Here is a 13,653-nt window from a genome sequence, read left to right as displayed (position 1 = left end):
ACGTTTTGGTGGATGAGAAAGAAAAATCCCACCCCTGCTTAAGGCTCTGCAGGCCGATACAAAGCCGATCACACTATTCTGACACACTGTAAGATCTTCCTCTATATCACATTGGTTCATGTCTTAATTAAATAATTCCATCTAAACTATTTTTGAAATTTTTGCACAATATGATTTTAAGATGTAAAAATTGTCGTCCAAAAGGTTAAGTGCCAAACTTGCATAGCATCTGTATATCACAATTAGGAAAAAAGGCTGAAGTAAAATTAAAGACACCTTTATTGGTTCAAGGTAATGAAGGAGAAAGTCAGCATGTTAGCATGAGAGTCTAGTTAGTAAACAAAACTTTCTTAATCATGTAGCACAATATAAAATATTTCATCTTCATGTCCCAAGTATGTTGATTGAAAAATACATGGCATCAGTTATTAAAAATATGATTTCATTTACAATCACAATTTCACATGTCAGCAGGAAAATTTGCCATGGTAGTATGATTGTCAACACATTGATAAACAATCAATTACATGGGTCGCTACATCTGTTCATTTATTTCCTGAACATGTCATGGATGTATGATATAATAACTCTTGGCTACAAAAGTTAACTAAATTTAAACATCTACATGTTCTGAATTGTGAGACATGTTTTTGTAATAATGTGTAATTTTCAAACGAAATAATCATACTTTTTTTTATTAAAGGATATTTTCCTACTATAATGAAAAAATCTCATCTTTGCAGAAATTTTCAGTAGTTCTTTCCATAAATCTACAACCATTTCATACTTAGGAAGCCTCTGTTTTCATCAAATGGTTACTTAACTACAGGTATCGATAGTCTGTTGCTGTAACTCTTTGTAAACTTGGACTGGTTCTTTATCAAGTTACCACCAGGTATAGCCACCTCCCTTTACTCCAGTGAACCAGTCTGCACTTTGTTGAGTTCCTACCACAGTGTGACCCTGCATTACAGCAAGCTGAGCTGCATTGGGAGCAACACCTGGTGGAGGTGGCTGAAAATAATTTTAGAAGTCAATACTAAATTTATACATTATAATTTTATTCTTCTTTCATTTTCACCAAATTTATACATTATCTTTTTAAAGGTCATTCATAAGCAAGTGTAAGAGAAGTTAACTTCAACAAATGACTTAGAAATCTGTAGCATAAATAATACTTCTTTATTTTCTCTTTTCCCTTACAATCTGACAAATCCATATATCTCATGACTTGGTTCTATTCCATTTATAAAGAAATGGTGTTTTGAAAAGGCACATTCATATAAAAGCAATCGTAATGTCCTAAACAAGAACATGCATCAAATATATCTCAGTGCAGTAATTTACAAAAAAAGTCATACATATTGGTAGTTGGAAATTTCTCCATAAAATTAGAAACCCTAATCCATTTGGACCACCTTGGCTGTTTCTACAACTGGATTGCCTGTAGGACTGGCCAAAATATTACAAGTTAAAAAATACATCAATGCATTCACAACTTCTCGGTCAATCCTAGTTTCTTAAATAACCCATGAAAGGCACATAAAGGTCTTGTGAAAATGTATCCACCATAATATCTGGAATACTTTCTGAGCTAAGTTGAATATAAGATCTGCTGTAGTGTAGACATAAATACTGATGAATAAAGGGCAATAACTCCATAATAAATGGACCTGACAAGACAAAACATTATAAAGTCAGTAATTTACCCTCCTAAATCTGACACAGCGACTGGCTACTTTATATTGCCCCCCGTTACCCCACTCAGGGAACACTGCCAACCCCATTACTTAAAATTCATTGGTATTTTACTATTCCAAATTGATCCTGAGCTATACTGGTTACTATGATAAGATCATATTAGGATAGCATGTTAATTAACAAGGGTCATAACTCTATCCAAGATAGAGCTGACATGACAAAACCCATGAAAGGCATAAAAAGATCTTGAGAAAATGCATCAACCATACTGCAACTATTTGGACCACCTTGGATTTTGACTGCCAGTACGACTTGTCAAAATTTTGCAAATTAAAAAATATATCCATGCATTCAAAATATCTTGGTCAATCCTAGTTTCTTAAATAACCCATGAAAGGCACTATAAGTCTTGAGAAAATGCATCCACCATATTTTTGCACCATAATATCCCGAGCTGGATATAAGATCTGCTGTAGTGTAGATATAATATTGATGGACAAAGGGCAATAATGTTATAATTGGACTTGACAAGACAAAAATGTATAAAGGCATCTATATGCGACAAGAAATTCATCTACCAAATGGCATCCAAATATGTGCAAGGAATGTAGTGGTATACTGTTTACGAGATACATGACTGGACAGACAAATGGACAGATTGATGGATGAAAAAAGAGATACGTAAACTGTGACATACATAAACTTGCAGATAGGCAATGAACCAAAAATATGTGCACCAACTGCGTTTTCTCAATCTTCAAGTGCACACACAGTATATAGTTCCGCTTCTCCCATCGTGTTTATGTGCAAATCATTATTATTACATTTTTCATGATGTTAAAGTTTCATCAAAGTTGCCCTTCACCATAATGTCAAAGCCATATGTAGCCTTGTAAAACTCAACTTACAGAAAAAATGACATACATAGAGGCCCCAGGAATGTAACCCTTATGTATCTCGGGGAGTGCCTGTACTGGGTTCAATATCTCATTACTTAAATGCCTAATGTCTTGTTACATCTCACTTTTTTGGGGTAAATTGGCTACCCTTTGTTCAACCATTCATATGGAAAGAATGCTTAACTCACAACATAGCCAATGGGAAGATAACTCTTATAGTACAAACGATACATACATTGAGCTAACCCTGCCAAATTGACCCTAATATTGTTCGATTTTTAATATCACGGTGCGATCATTATATCTAAAATGATTGCATCTCTTGCGGCATACCATGATTATCATGATGCATACCATGGTTATCATGATGAATATTGTGATTATCATGCTGCACACCATGATCATCATGTTGCATACTCTGATTATCATGCTGCATACCATGATGATCATGCTGCATATGTTGATCATCATGTTGCATACTGTGATTATGATGCTTCATATCATGATCATGTTGCATACTGTGATTATCATGCTGCATATCATGATCATCAAGCTGCATATTGTGATCATGCTGCATACTGTGATTACCATGATCATGCTGCATACTATGATCATCATGCTGCATACTGTGATTATTATGCTGCACACCATGATCATGTTGCATATTGTGATTATAATGCTGCATATTGTGATTAATATGCTGCACACCAAGATCATCATGCTGCATACCGTGATCATCATGCTGCATAGTGTGATCATCATGCTGCATAGTGTGATCATCATGCTGCATACTATGATTTTCATGCTGACAGATGTCAGATCTTACTTACAAAATATTTATTACAGATCACAACTCACAGGTATCCTGGGTTGTGCAATGCCATCAAACCGAGCACCTGCATCAAAAGCATTGCGTGCCATCATAATGTGTTGCTGCTGGGGAGGTATTGCTTGCTGGGCACACTGAAACTGACAACAGATGAATCGTGACTGGTTAAGGACAAGCATCTGATATATAGAATAGAAAGTAGTTCTTTTATGAGTGCAATATGAAGTTGCGTGTGTTCAGTATCATAAAATATTGAACGATTCTGACAATGCAAAGTTAACAGAGAAAAAAAATGAGCATATAATAATCTTTGACTCATATGACTCCTCTTTAAAAAGCCTTTGAAAACGAAAGATTATTATTGGGCAGACACAATGTTAGCTGTCTTAGTTATCAGTTTATTTACTGCTTCAAGTGTTAGGCCACAAGTCTCTGAAACTCCATCAGTGTAGCTAAAAAATGTCAGAAGATCTGCGAATGAAATATACATACATATATATACAAACAGAGTTTCTTTCTTCTTCGATATTCTGACATTTTCTTCCTAGAGTGACAGTTTGAAAGGAGCACGGTTAGCCTATTCCTATGAGTAGTGTAAATTTTGCTTCCAAAATCACCTTTTAATTGTTACAGTCTAAATAGTTTCAGGTTTTCACAATGATATTTTAGTCACATCTAGCAAGGTGCCAACTTTTCACTGTATTACCACGCTCAGTTAATGTCAAATGATCAGATCTTTCCTCCTTACTAGTTGACGATCTTTCCATCTCACCAACTTTCCTAAAGAAATCAGTTCTCTTTTGTTTCAACATAATTCACAGCTGTTGTCCTTTAGTTATTTCTCTAATAGCAATTGCAACACCTCAACAGCTTAAGCAGGTCTAGATCACAAGGCGCCTTCTACTCAAACAATAATTTCTATAAGTATGTAAGGGAATGAAATCATGATCAAAAGACATCAATTTTATCTTAATGGATTCTTTTTCTTATGTGTTCTATAAAGTGCATGTCTCTTCATCATTTTTGCAAGAAATCCATTATCCCATGGCCTGGCAACATCTCTGAACCAACGTGTATTGTAATTTCCATGCAGTGAACTATGAACAAATCACAAATCAATCATACCTGAAGTGCAATAGCTATCAGGGAACCTGGCTAGCAGTGTGCAAAACCAAAAAATTCTATCTTCCAGTATGTCCAATAACTCTGAAACCCTACAAGACATCTACATAATTATGTAGTTCTTACATTAAGTGTATATGAAATAAAATTAAGAAAATAAAAATAATTTTTTTATAGATAAAATATAGAAGATGAAGAAGTTAAATTATAACACAGCAGGCGTTACCACATGGTTTAAAAATTTCAACACAGCAGGCGTTACCACATGGTTTAAAAATATCAACACAGCAGGCGTTACCACATGGTTTAAAAATATCAACAGAGCAGGCGTTACCACGTGGTTTAAAAATTTCAACACAGCAGGCGTTACCACATGGTTTAAACATTTCAACACAGCAGGCGTTACCACATGGTTTAAAAATATCAACACAGTAGGCGGGAACGGCCTTAGCACACTTGGGGCCCGATTTGGAAAATTTTGGAGGGGCTCCCTGTGAACATGGCATTTGGAAATAAACTTTTAAACATGTATTATATTACAATGAACTTAAAATTTTCTTCCATCACTTTAAAATTACTTTCTCTCTAGAGATATGTTTTTAAAAAATTACAAACGCACAGAACCTGTTATGATATAAGCTTATATACCAAATCTAATAAAAATCTGAACCAGAAGTCCAGTCACCAGTTTTCACATGCCCAGGCAATCAGATGCAAGATTATCTCATTGAGAGATCTCTCCAGTACAAGCTTACATTTCTGTACAGAAATATGGCTTCTAGTAATGAGTACACTTCAGGTGAACTGAAGGACTTTAACTTGAGAATCTCACTCATCTGATATATAAAAAATGCTGTGTGTGTGTGTGTGTGTGTGTGTGTGTGTGCTTTGGACTTTTAACACAGCTTTAACAATTTTTAAGTCATATCGCTATGATGTGTACACATGACAGTTATCTAGCACTGGGACATAATGCCGCAGACATGTAGCATGATGTCTCACCCAGTCACATTATCCTGACACCAGGCTGACCAGTCCTAACATAACCTCCTAATGCTGAGTGCCAAGTGAGGCAGCAATTAGTACCATTTTATAAGTCTTTGGTATGACTTTGCCGTGGTTTGAACCCCAAACCTCATGCATCTGAGGTGGATGCTCAAACCATTCTAGTTCCAAACCCTATGCAGCTCAATGGCGTGTTGTTGTCTCTTAACTTGACATACTCACATTGGCATGTGATATCCTTTCCAGCTTGTATTCAGAAGAATGTGAATATTCCTTTTTATTTTCCTATGTTTATTAATAACACTTTTCAAGAGGCTTATTTTCCCTTTCGTCTTAAACATGAATCACTTGCATGACGCCATTTTGAAGAAAATTCTATGATCATGCAGATGCTTCGCATGAACAAATAGGTGCAGTTTAAAGCGTCTGATGTACTGCTGTAAAGTTAGTCTCGTTCCCTGACCAATTTCACTACTTCTAATATAAAACCCAGATCTAAATAAAACCCCGATGAACAAATTTTCCAGATTTTCCGGCAATGATCATTTTCCCGTAGTTTTTGCTTTTATGCCTTAAGTCCGTATTTTAAGGGTAATTTACATAAGACTTGCATCAAAATCGTAAGAGTTGGCAGATCTGAAATGGTGCAGGATTATTAATTACTATCTGAATGACCTGGCTTGACTTGGCTGCAACTGCCTCTACACTGAATGACCTTATGTATGGCTGTGCTGACAAACATCAACAAATTATGCACTACTTCAATTCTGATAATATACAATAACTGTAAAATGCCAACAACCAGTGACACAAACCATGGGCAATGATCCACTATTCTCCTTTATCACCTATGGCAGCCTTGTTATTCATGAATATACATAAAACTGCTTCACTGATTAATGTGAGTACAGGTAAAAATTTGACACCACTGAGGCACAACATGACCTTTCATGCCATACGAAAGTTCAAAGTTTTTCTTTCAAACAGTCGCTTATCGATCAATACAAAGGGTATCTTAATTTGTGTGTGACATTGTGTTTATCAATAAGTACAAAGGGTATTTTAATTTATGCGTGGGACAGCATGCTTATCAATCAATACAAAGGGAATTTTAATTTATGTGTGGGACATCAAGTTTATCAATCAATACAAAGAGTATTTTATGTGTGTGACATTGTGCTTATCGATTAATACAAAGGGTATTTTAATTTATGTGCGAGACATCATGCTTATCAATCAATATAAAGGGTATTTTAAGTGTGGGACATCATGATTACCAATCAATACAAAGGGTATCATAATTTATGTGTGGGACATCGTGCTTATCAATCATTACAAAGGGTATTTTAATTTATGTGTGGGACACCGTGCTTATCGATCAATACAAAGGGTATTTTATGTGTGTGACACTGTGCTTATCAATCAATACAAAGGGTATTTTATGTGTGGGACATCATGCTTACCGATCAATATAAAGGGTATTTTAATTTATGTGTGAAAATGTGCTTATCGACCAGTACAAAGGGTATTTTAATTTATGTGGGACATCATGCTTATCAATCAATACAAAGGGTATTTTAATTTATGTGGGACACTGTGCTTATCGATCAATACAAAGGGTATTTTATGTGTGTGACACTGTGCTTATCAATCAATACAATGGGTATTTTAATTTATGTGTGAGACATCATGCTTATCAATCAATACAAAGAGTATTTTATGTGTGGGACATCATGATTATCGACCAACACGAAAGGTGTTTTAATTTATGTGTGAGACAGCATGCTTATCAATCAATATAAAGGGTATTTAAATTTATGTGTGGGACATCATGCTTATCAATCAATACAAAGGGTATTTTAATTTATGTGTGGGACACCGTGCTTATCGATCAATACAAAAGGTATTTTATGTGTGTGACATTCTTATCGATCAACACAAAGGATATTGTATGTGTGAGACATCATGCTTATAAATCAATACAAAGGGTATTTTAATTTGTGTGTGGGACATCATGCTTATCGATCAACACAAAGGGTGTTTTATCTGTGGGACATCAATCAATACAAAGGGTATTTTAATTTGTGTGGGACATCATGCTCATCAATCAATACAAAGAGTATTTTATGTGTGTGACATCATGCTTATCAATCAATACAAAGAGTATTTTATGTGTGTGACATCATGCTTATCGATCAATACAAAGAGTATTTTATGTGTGTGACATCATGCTTATCGATCAGTACAAAGGGTATTTTATGTGTGTGACATCTTGCTTATCAATCAATACAAAGAGTATTTTATGTGTGGGACATCATGCTTATCGATCAATACAAAGGGTATTTTATGTGTGTGACATCATGCTTATCAATCAATACAAAGAGTATTTTATGTGTGGGATATCATACTCATCGATCAATACCAAGAGTATTTTATGTGTGTGACATCATGCTTATCAATCAATACAAAGGGTATCTTAATTTATGTGTGTGACATCATGCTTATCAATCAATACAAAGGGTATTTTATGTGTGTGACATCATGCTTATCAATCAATACAAAGGGTATCTTAATTTATGTGTGTGACATCATGCTTATCGATCAATACAAAGAGTATTTTATGTGTGAGACCTCATGCTTATCAATCAATACAAAGGGTATTTTAATTTATGTGTGGGACATCATGCTTATCAATCAATACAAAGGGTATTTTATGTGTGGGACATTGTGCTTGTTGAATTGTCTAATTATGTGAAAAACTAGGAAATCTCATCACAGGCAGCAAAAGGTGATAAATGTGCACATCAGATTGTTGCCATGTAATGCAACCAACTACTCCCAAAATGTAACCTTTATGTTGATTTCTTACCGCTGTATATGGAGGAGGGGGTCCTTGAGGGGGAATGCTGGCATATGCTTGATATGCGGCTCCATACATTGGTGGTGCACCAGTCATGGGTTGAGCCATTAATGGCATCCCTGGGAAAGAAAATGTTTCAAGAATATTCACATAATAATGATCATTTATTCACTAAATAATACTCATTACAAATTATTTTTAAATGTATTTGATACACGTACAGTACTACCCCTCTTGAAAGGCACCTCTCTAAAGAGGCCACTTATGATCAGAGGTCACCATTCATAACACCAAAATAACACATTTTGTTTTACAATCCCCCCACCATCATGTGCCAGACCATTTGTGATGGCAAGTTTCCAATGATGATGAGATGGCCTCTCAAGAGACAAACTACTGCATATAAAAAAATGTTGTATGGTTTAACACCATTTTCAGCACAAGATAGGCTATACATGGCGGCCAGTATAAATGGTGGAGGAAGAACCCAAGAAAACCCCAGAAAGTACCACCAACCCAAGAGAAGCTACTGGCAATCTTTCTCACATACCCATATTGGCCGAGCCCGTGACTCGAACCCACGCAGACAGGTGAAATGGATGGCAGCTATCCATAATGTTAAGTGCTTTAGACCACTCCACAATTCGGAGCCCCGAAGAAAAAAAAAGATTATTACATAGAGAGACATACAGCAAAACAGACTAACCTACAACTGAATCTGCCTCAAATATCACCTTCATCATTCAATCACATGACTTAACCAGCCACGTTTTTAAACCACCAACAAAGTTTTTAAAAACAAAACCGGTATCAAAGGCACACCTTTTGCAGAGATCAGATTTCCTTTCCTGTCATAGCAGCCAAAAGTTTAAATGTAATGCTATGAAAAAACTTTACACATTTTCAAACAGTCTTGTTGCTGTTATAAGGTTTAATGCCATTTTTCAGCACAAGATAGGCTACACATGGCAGCCAGTATAAATGGTGGAGGAAGAACCTGGGAAAACCCCAGAAAGAACTACTGACACATAAGAAGCTACTGGCAAGCTTTCTCATGTACCCAAATGGCCGAGCCCAAGACTCAAACCCATGCAGACAGTGGTGAGATGGCAGTGATCTGTAACAGTGAGTACATATGGTTCAGCGTCACTGACTTAATGCGGAGCAACATAAACTGAAACTGCTGTCATGTTTCTCCATGAAGATCCGAAGTAACTCGGCCACATAGAATGAGTACGAAGGCCTTCCGAAATATGAAATATGAAACACATCACGAATAAGTATAACATTATAACATGATGAAACTTGGTTTGAATGTTTAACCTATAGGAATAATGACGATCTGGAAATGTATGATGTGCCAAGATAAGAAGCATGTGTTGTTTGCACAAAGTCAGAACTACATGTACCTGTATCGACAAGGCTTATTGAATATTTAACTAAGACATAGACATGCACACCTCAAGGAAATAATTGACTATGATCGAATTCAATACACTGTCAAGGAATATGTTGGAAACTATTGTAGAGAATCAGGAATCTGCCATTGTATTATGACTTCTTCGATATAATTTAAAAAATCACTTGAACACAGGTCCTGCCATTTTCGTTGCACGGTATAAGAAACAACTAGATGGAAACAATCTAGATTCGTTCATTCGATAACGTTATTTACTAGATTTGGATCCCTTTAGATCTTTCGACTTGATAATGGATTATTACCTTTAGAAAGGTTTTTTGTTCATGGAATAAATATTTCTTTTGGTATATTTTTAATGCGATTATTCCAATCGGGTTTAGAGTTGCTTTTGCCACAGCAGCTTGGTCCGAAATGTTGACCCGTAACAAAGATTATATTTCCGTGTTTACGAGGTATTATTAATACCTCTTGTAAGCAAATAATCGTGAAGAAGGGGAACTAAATTAGTATCAATGTTAGCATCATGGTCACGTATAACTGTCATTATATTTAGATTTCGGGATAATCTCTCATGTATATTTGTATTTTCTAGATTTACTTGTACACAAATATTCAAATATCCATATTAACTAATTTTACACACTGCAACCATTTTCCAAAGTTACAATTCAATTTAACAGTTGCAAAATCTAGAATATCACATGAATAAAATAAACTAGTTTACTACGAAGTAACAAAATAGCGAATTACAATATTAATTCTAACCACGAGCTAGCAATCTACATAATTCTTTACATAATCATAGCTCATTTCTCAAATACGCATGTAAATTAAACACTACGTGTGGTAATTCTACGTACTAATGATTCTAGTAATGAAGTATACATACTGCACATAATTACAATTACAATGCCGTAATATTCTGCAACAATCGAACAAATAAGTCATTGACCTTTACGAAGCTTTGTCTTTCCTTAGAATTTCCTAAGTTTTCCCGCCAATTTACGAGTGGCTATCCCGGAGTTATTGCTTTATTGGTGTGGTCCGTCTCAGAATTACGTCATTTGACGAACCCATTAGTACCTAAAGTTCTAGGATTTTACGTGTGTGTCTTTCCTTTTTAGTAAGTATGTTGTTTGTATATTTTTATTTCAAATTTCATTTGGATTAATATTCATAGGGTTTATACGCCGCCCTAATCCAGTGTCTCAGTACTCCATTACCCTGGCTGATTTTGGGGTTATTTGCTTGAGTGATCCAGGCCAGTGGATTGATGTTGTCTGATGTATGCTATGTGTTTGTTCTATTTTGTTTGGTTGCTTTAATTCTTGTGTTTGTGTTCGGATTGACTCTGATGAGTCAAATCTTGTCGATTTTTTTAAAACTTTTTTTTATAGATTGTGGGGTATAGAAGAATTTTAGTGTGAGTAGTAGATTGTAGAGAAGTCGTAGAGTGTATTGTGTGAGTAGATACGGTATAGGTAGTACTTGTGTGTTGATGTATGTACCGTAGGTGTAATTGTTGTCAGAGATAGTGCAGTCTTACAAGGACCTCTCTTGACAGAAAATTTCTGTCTTATGATAAAATGAAGAAGAGAAAAAATATATATAATTTTTTTAAAAATTTGTTTACAAGTTTTCGTGTTTTTATATCTTATTCATTTTGGATTATGTCATTAGTATTCAAAATCGTCCCTTCTTACTTTTATAATGGAGTTAATATACCCTATTGTGTCATTAGCATTCAAAATCGTCCCTTCTTACTTTTATAATGGAGTTAATATACCCTATTATGTCATTAGCATTCAAAATCGTCCCTTCTTACTTTTATAATGGAGTTAATATACCCTATTGTGTCATTAGCATTCAAAATCGTCCCTTCTTACTTTTATAATGGAGTTAATATACCCTATTATGTCATTAGTATTCAAAATCGTCCCTTCGTACTTTTATAATGGAGTTAATATACCCTATTATGCCATTAGCATTCAAAATCGTCCCTTCTTACTTTTATAATGGAGTTAATATACCCTATTATGCCATTAGCATTCAAAATCGTCCCTTCTTACTTTTATAATGGAGTTAATATACCCTATTATGCCATTAGCATTCAAAATCGTCCCTTCTTACTTTTATAATGGAGTTAATATACCCTATTGTGCCATTAGCATTCAAAATCGTCCCTTCTTACTTTTATAATGGAGTTAATATACCCTATTGTGTCATTAGCATTCAAAATCGTCCCTTCTTACTTTTATAATGGAGTTAATATACCCTATTATGTCATTAGTATTCAAAATCGTCCCTTCTTACTTTTATAATGGAGTTAATATACCCTATTGTGTCATTAGCATTCAAAATCGTCCCTTCTTACTTTTATAATGGAGTTAATATACCCTATTATGTCATTAGTATTCAAAATCGTCCCTTCTTACTTTTATAATGGAGTTAATATACCCTATTATGCCATTAGCATTCAAAATCGTCCCTTCTTACTTTTATAATGGAGTTAATATACCCTATTATGCCATTAGTATTCAAAATCGTCCCTTCTTACTTTTATAATGGAGTTAATATACCCTATTATGCCATTAGCATTCAAAATCGTCCCTTCTTACTTTTATAATGGAGTTAATATACCCTATTATGGCATTGTATATATTCTTTTCATCAATGTTATTTGTAAATAAAAGTTCCATGTTTACTTATAATTTTATTTTTTATGACTTGACTATCTGTATCGTTGTTTGGACATTATAATATCATATGCTCTTTAGAATCAGTATGTTTCTTAATTAACCTGCATCTTGCTATTATGTTAATTAAATGTCTATCGAAAGCAACTGCACCAGTCATCCAGCTTCCATGTAGATATAAAAAAAATAATCTATCTTGTATAGCTGTTGATTCAATTCTCGCGTATTTTTTCCATTTTATTGACCAAGTTGGGTTCGGATGTTTGAATTCTTTTGAGTGTTCGTCTTGATTTACTATCGCATTTAGTACATTATACATGTTCTTAATTTTGTCCCATAATTTTTCTCGCTATATTTGTATAATAATTCGCTTATTCATCAACACTTTCCAGAGGATTTGGTTGGTAGATTGTTTTGATAGATTGTATTACTAAAGCTGCATATATATATATATATATATATATATATATATATATATATATATATATATATATATATATATATATATATATATATATATATATATGTATATATATACATAAGCTTCCCATGGTAATTGTGGGAGAGCTATTCAGATATTTAAATTTGTTTAAAATATTTGATTTTTGTAGTAGACTTAGGATGGGTAATCCTCCTTTTTCCTTCGGTCTGCATATATGTTGATGTTGCTTTAGCTTTCCAGCACGAAGTTTCACAATTGCTGAAGTTTCTAGTCTAAATTACTCAATTAAATTCGGACTGAAATGGTGACAACACCCTCTCTCAATTCCGACTGGATATCGATTCTACTCTGTTTTATTCATCTTAGGAGACAATGCTCCGACCGTCTGTCAACGTGGTGAGATTTACGACGCCAATAAGGGCCTTTGTTCTTGAGCAAAGCTTTCAACGTCCACATGTGATTTTTGACACCCAAGAAAGCTGGCTTTCGTAACAATTACAAACAGGACAACTATAACGCGGTGTCTAACATATATACATGGCTTCTAACCAATTCCTATGTTTCTGATTTACGTAATTGTCAAGGAGTCACAAAATATGTTTATCATTTTGACTTCGACAGACGCAGATGATTTTTTTACATAAATTCTGTTTTGTATTGCTTACCCTAAATTTTCCTG

At 34.5% G+C, this 13,653-nt stretch overlaps 1 protein-coding gene across 1 annotated transcript; it reads right to left on the bottom strand.

The window, feature by feature from the left end:
• Positions 1–255: 255 nt before the first annotated feature.
• Positions 256–8,531, bottom strand: LOC149791970 (DAZ-associated protein 2-like). Its single transcript, XM_089969305.1, has 3 exons — positions 8,426–8,531; positions 3,459–3,563; positions 256–1,014 (listed from the first exon to the last, which is right to left on the bottom strand). Exons 1-3 carry the CDS (start codon positions 8,522–8,524, stop codon positions 886–888), a joined length of 333 nt encoding a protein of 110 aa, XP_089825431.1. The 5' UTR covers positions 8,525–8,531; the 3' UTR covers positions 256–885.
• Between the last annotated feature and the right edge of the window lie 5,122 nt (positions 8,532–13,653).

This window comes from Sinohyriopsis cumingii, chromosome 9 (genome assembly GCF_028554795.1).
Source record: "Sinohyriopsis cumingii isolate HCF-2022 chromosome 9, ASM2855479v2, whole genome shotgun sequence".
Taxonomy (NCBI): Eukaryota; Metazoa; Mollusca; class Bivalvia; order Unionida; family Unionidae; genus Sinohyriopsis; species Sinohyriopsis cumingii.
This window is presented reverse-complemented; position numbering and strand designations above follow the sequence as displayed.

Coding starts and splice junctions, on each gene's coding strand:
- LOC149791970 (XM_089969305.1), bottom strand. CDS start 8,524: ATGGCTCAACCCATGACTGGTGCACCACCAATGTATGGAGCCGCATAT. Junction 3,564..8,425: donor CCCCTCCTCCATATACAGCG/GTAAGAAATCAA, acceptor TGTCAGTTTCAG/TGTGCCCAGCAAGCAATACC. Junction 1,015..3,458: donor TTGCACAACCCAGGATACCT/GTGAGTTGTGAT, acceptor AATTATTTTCAG/CCACCTCCACCAGGTGTTGC.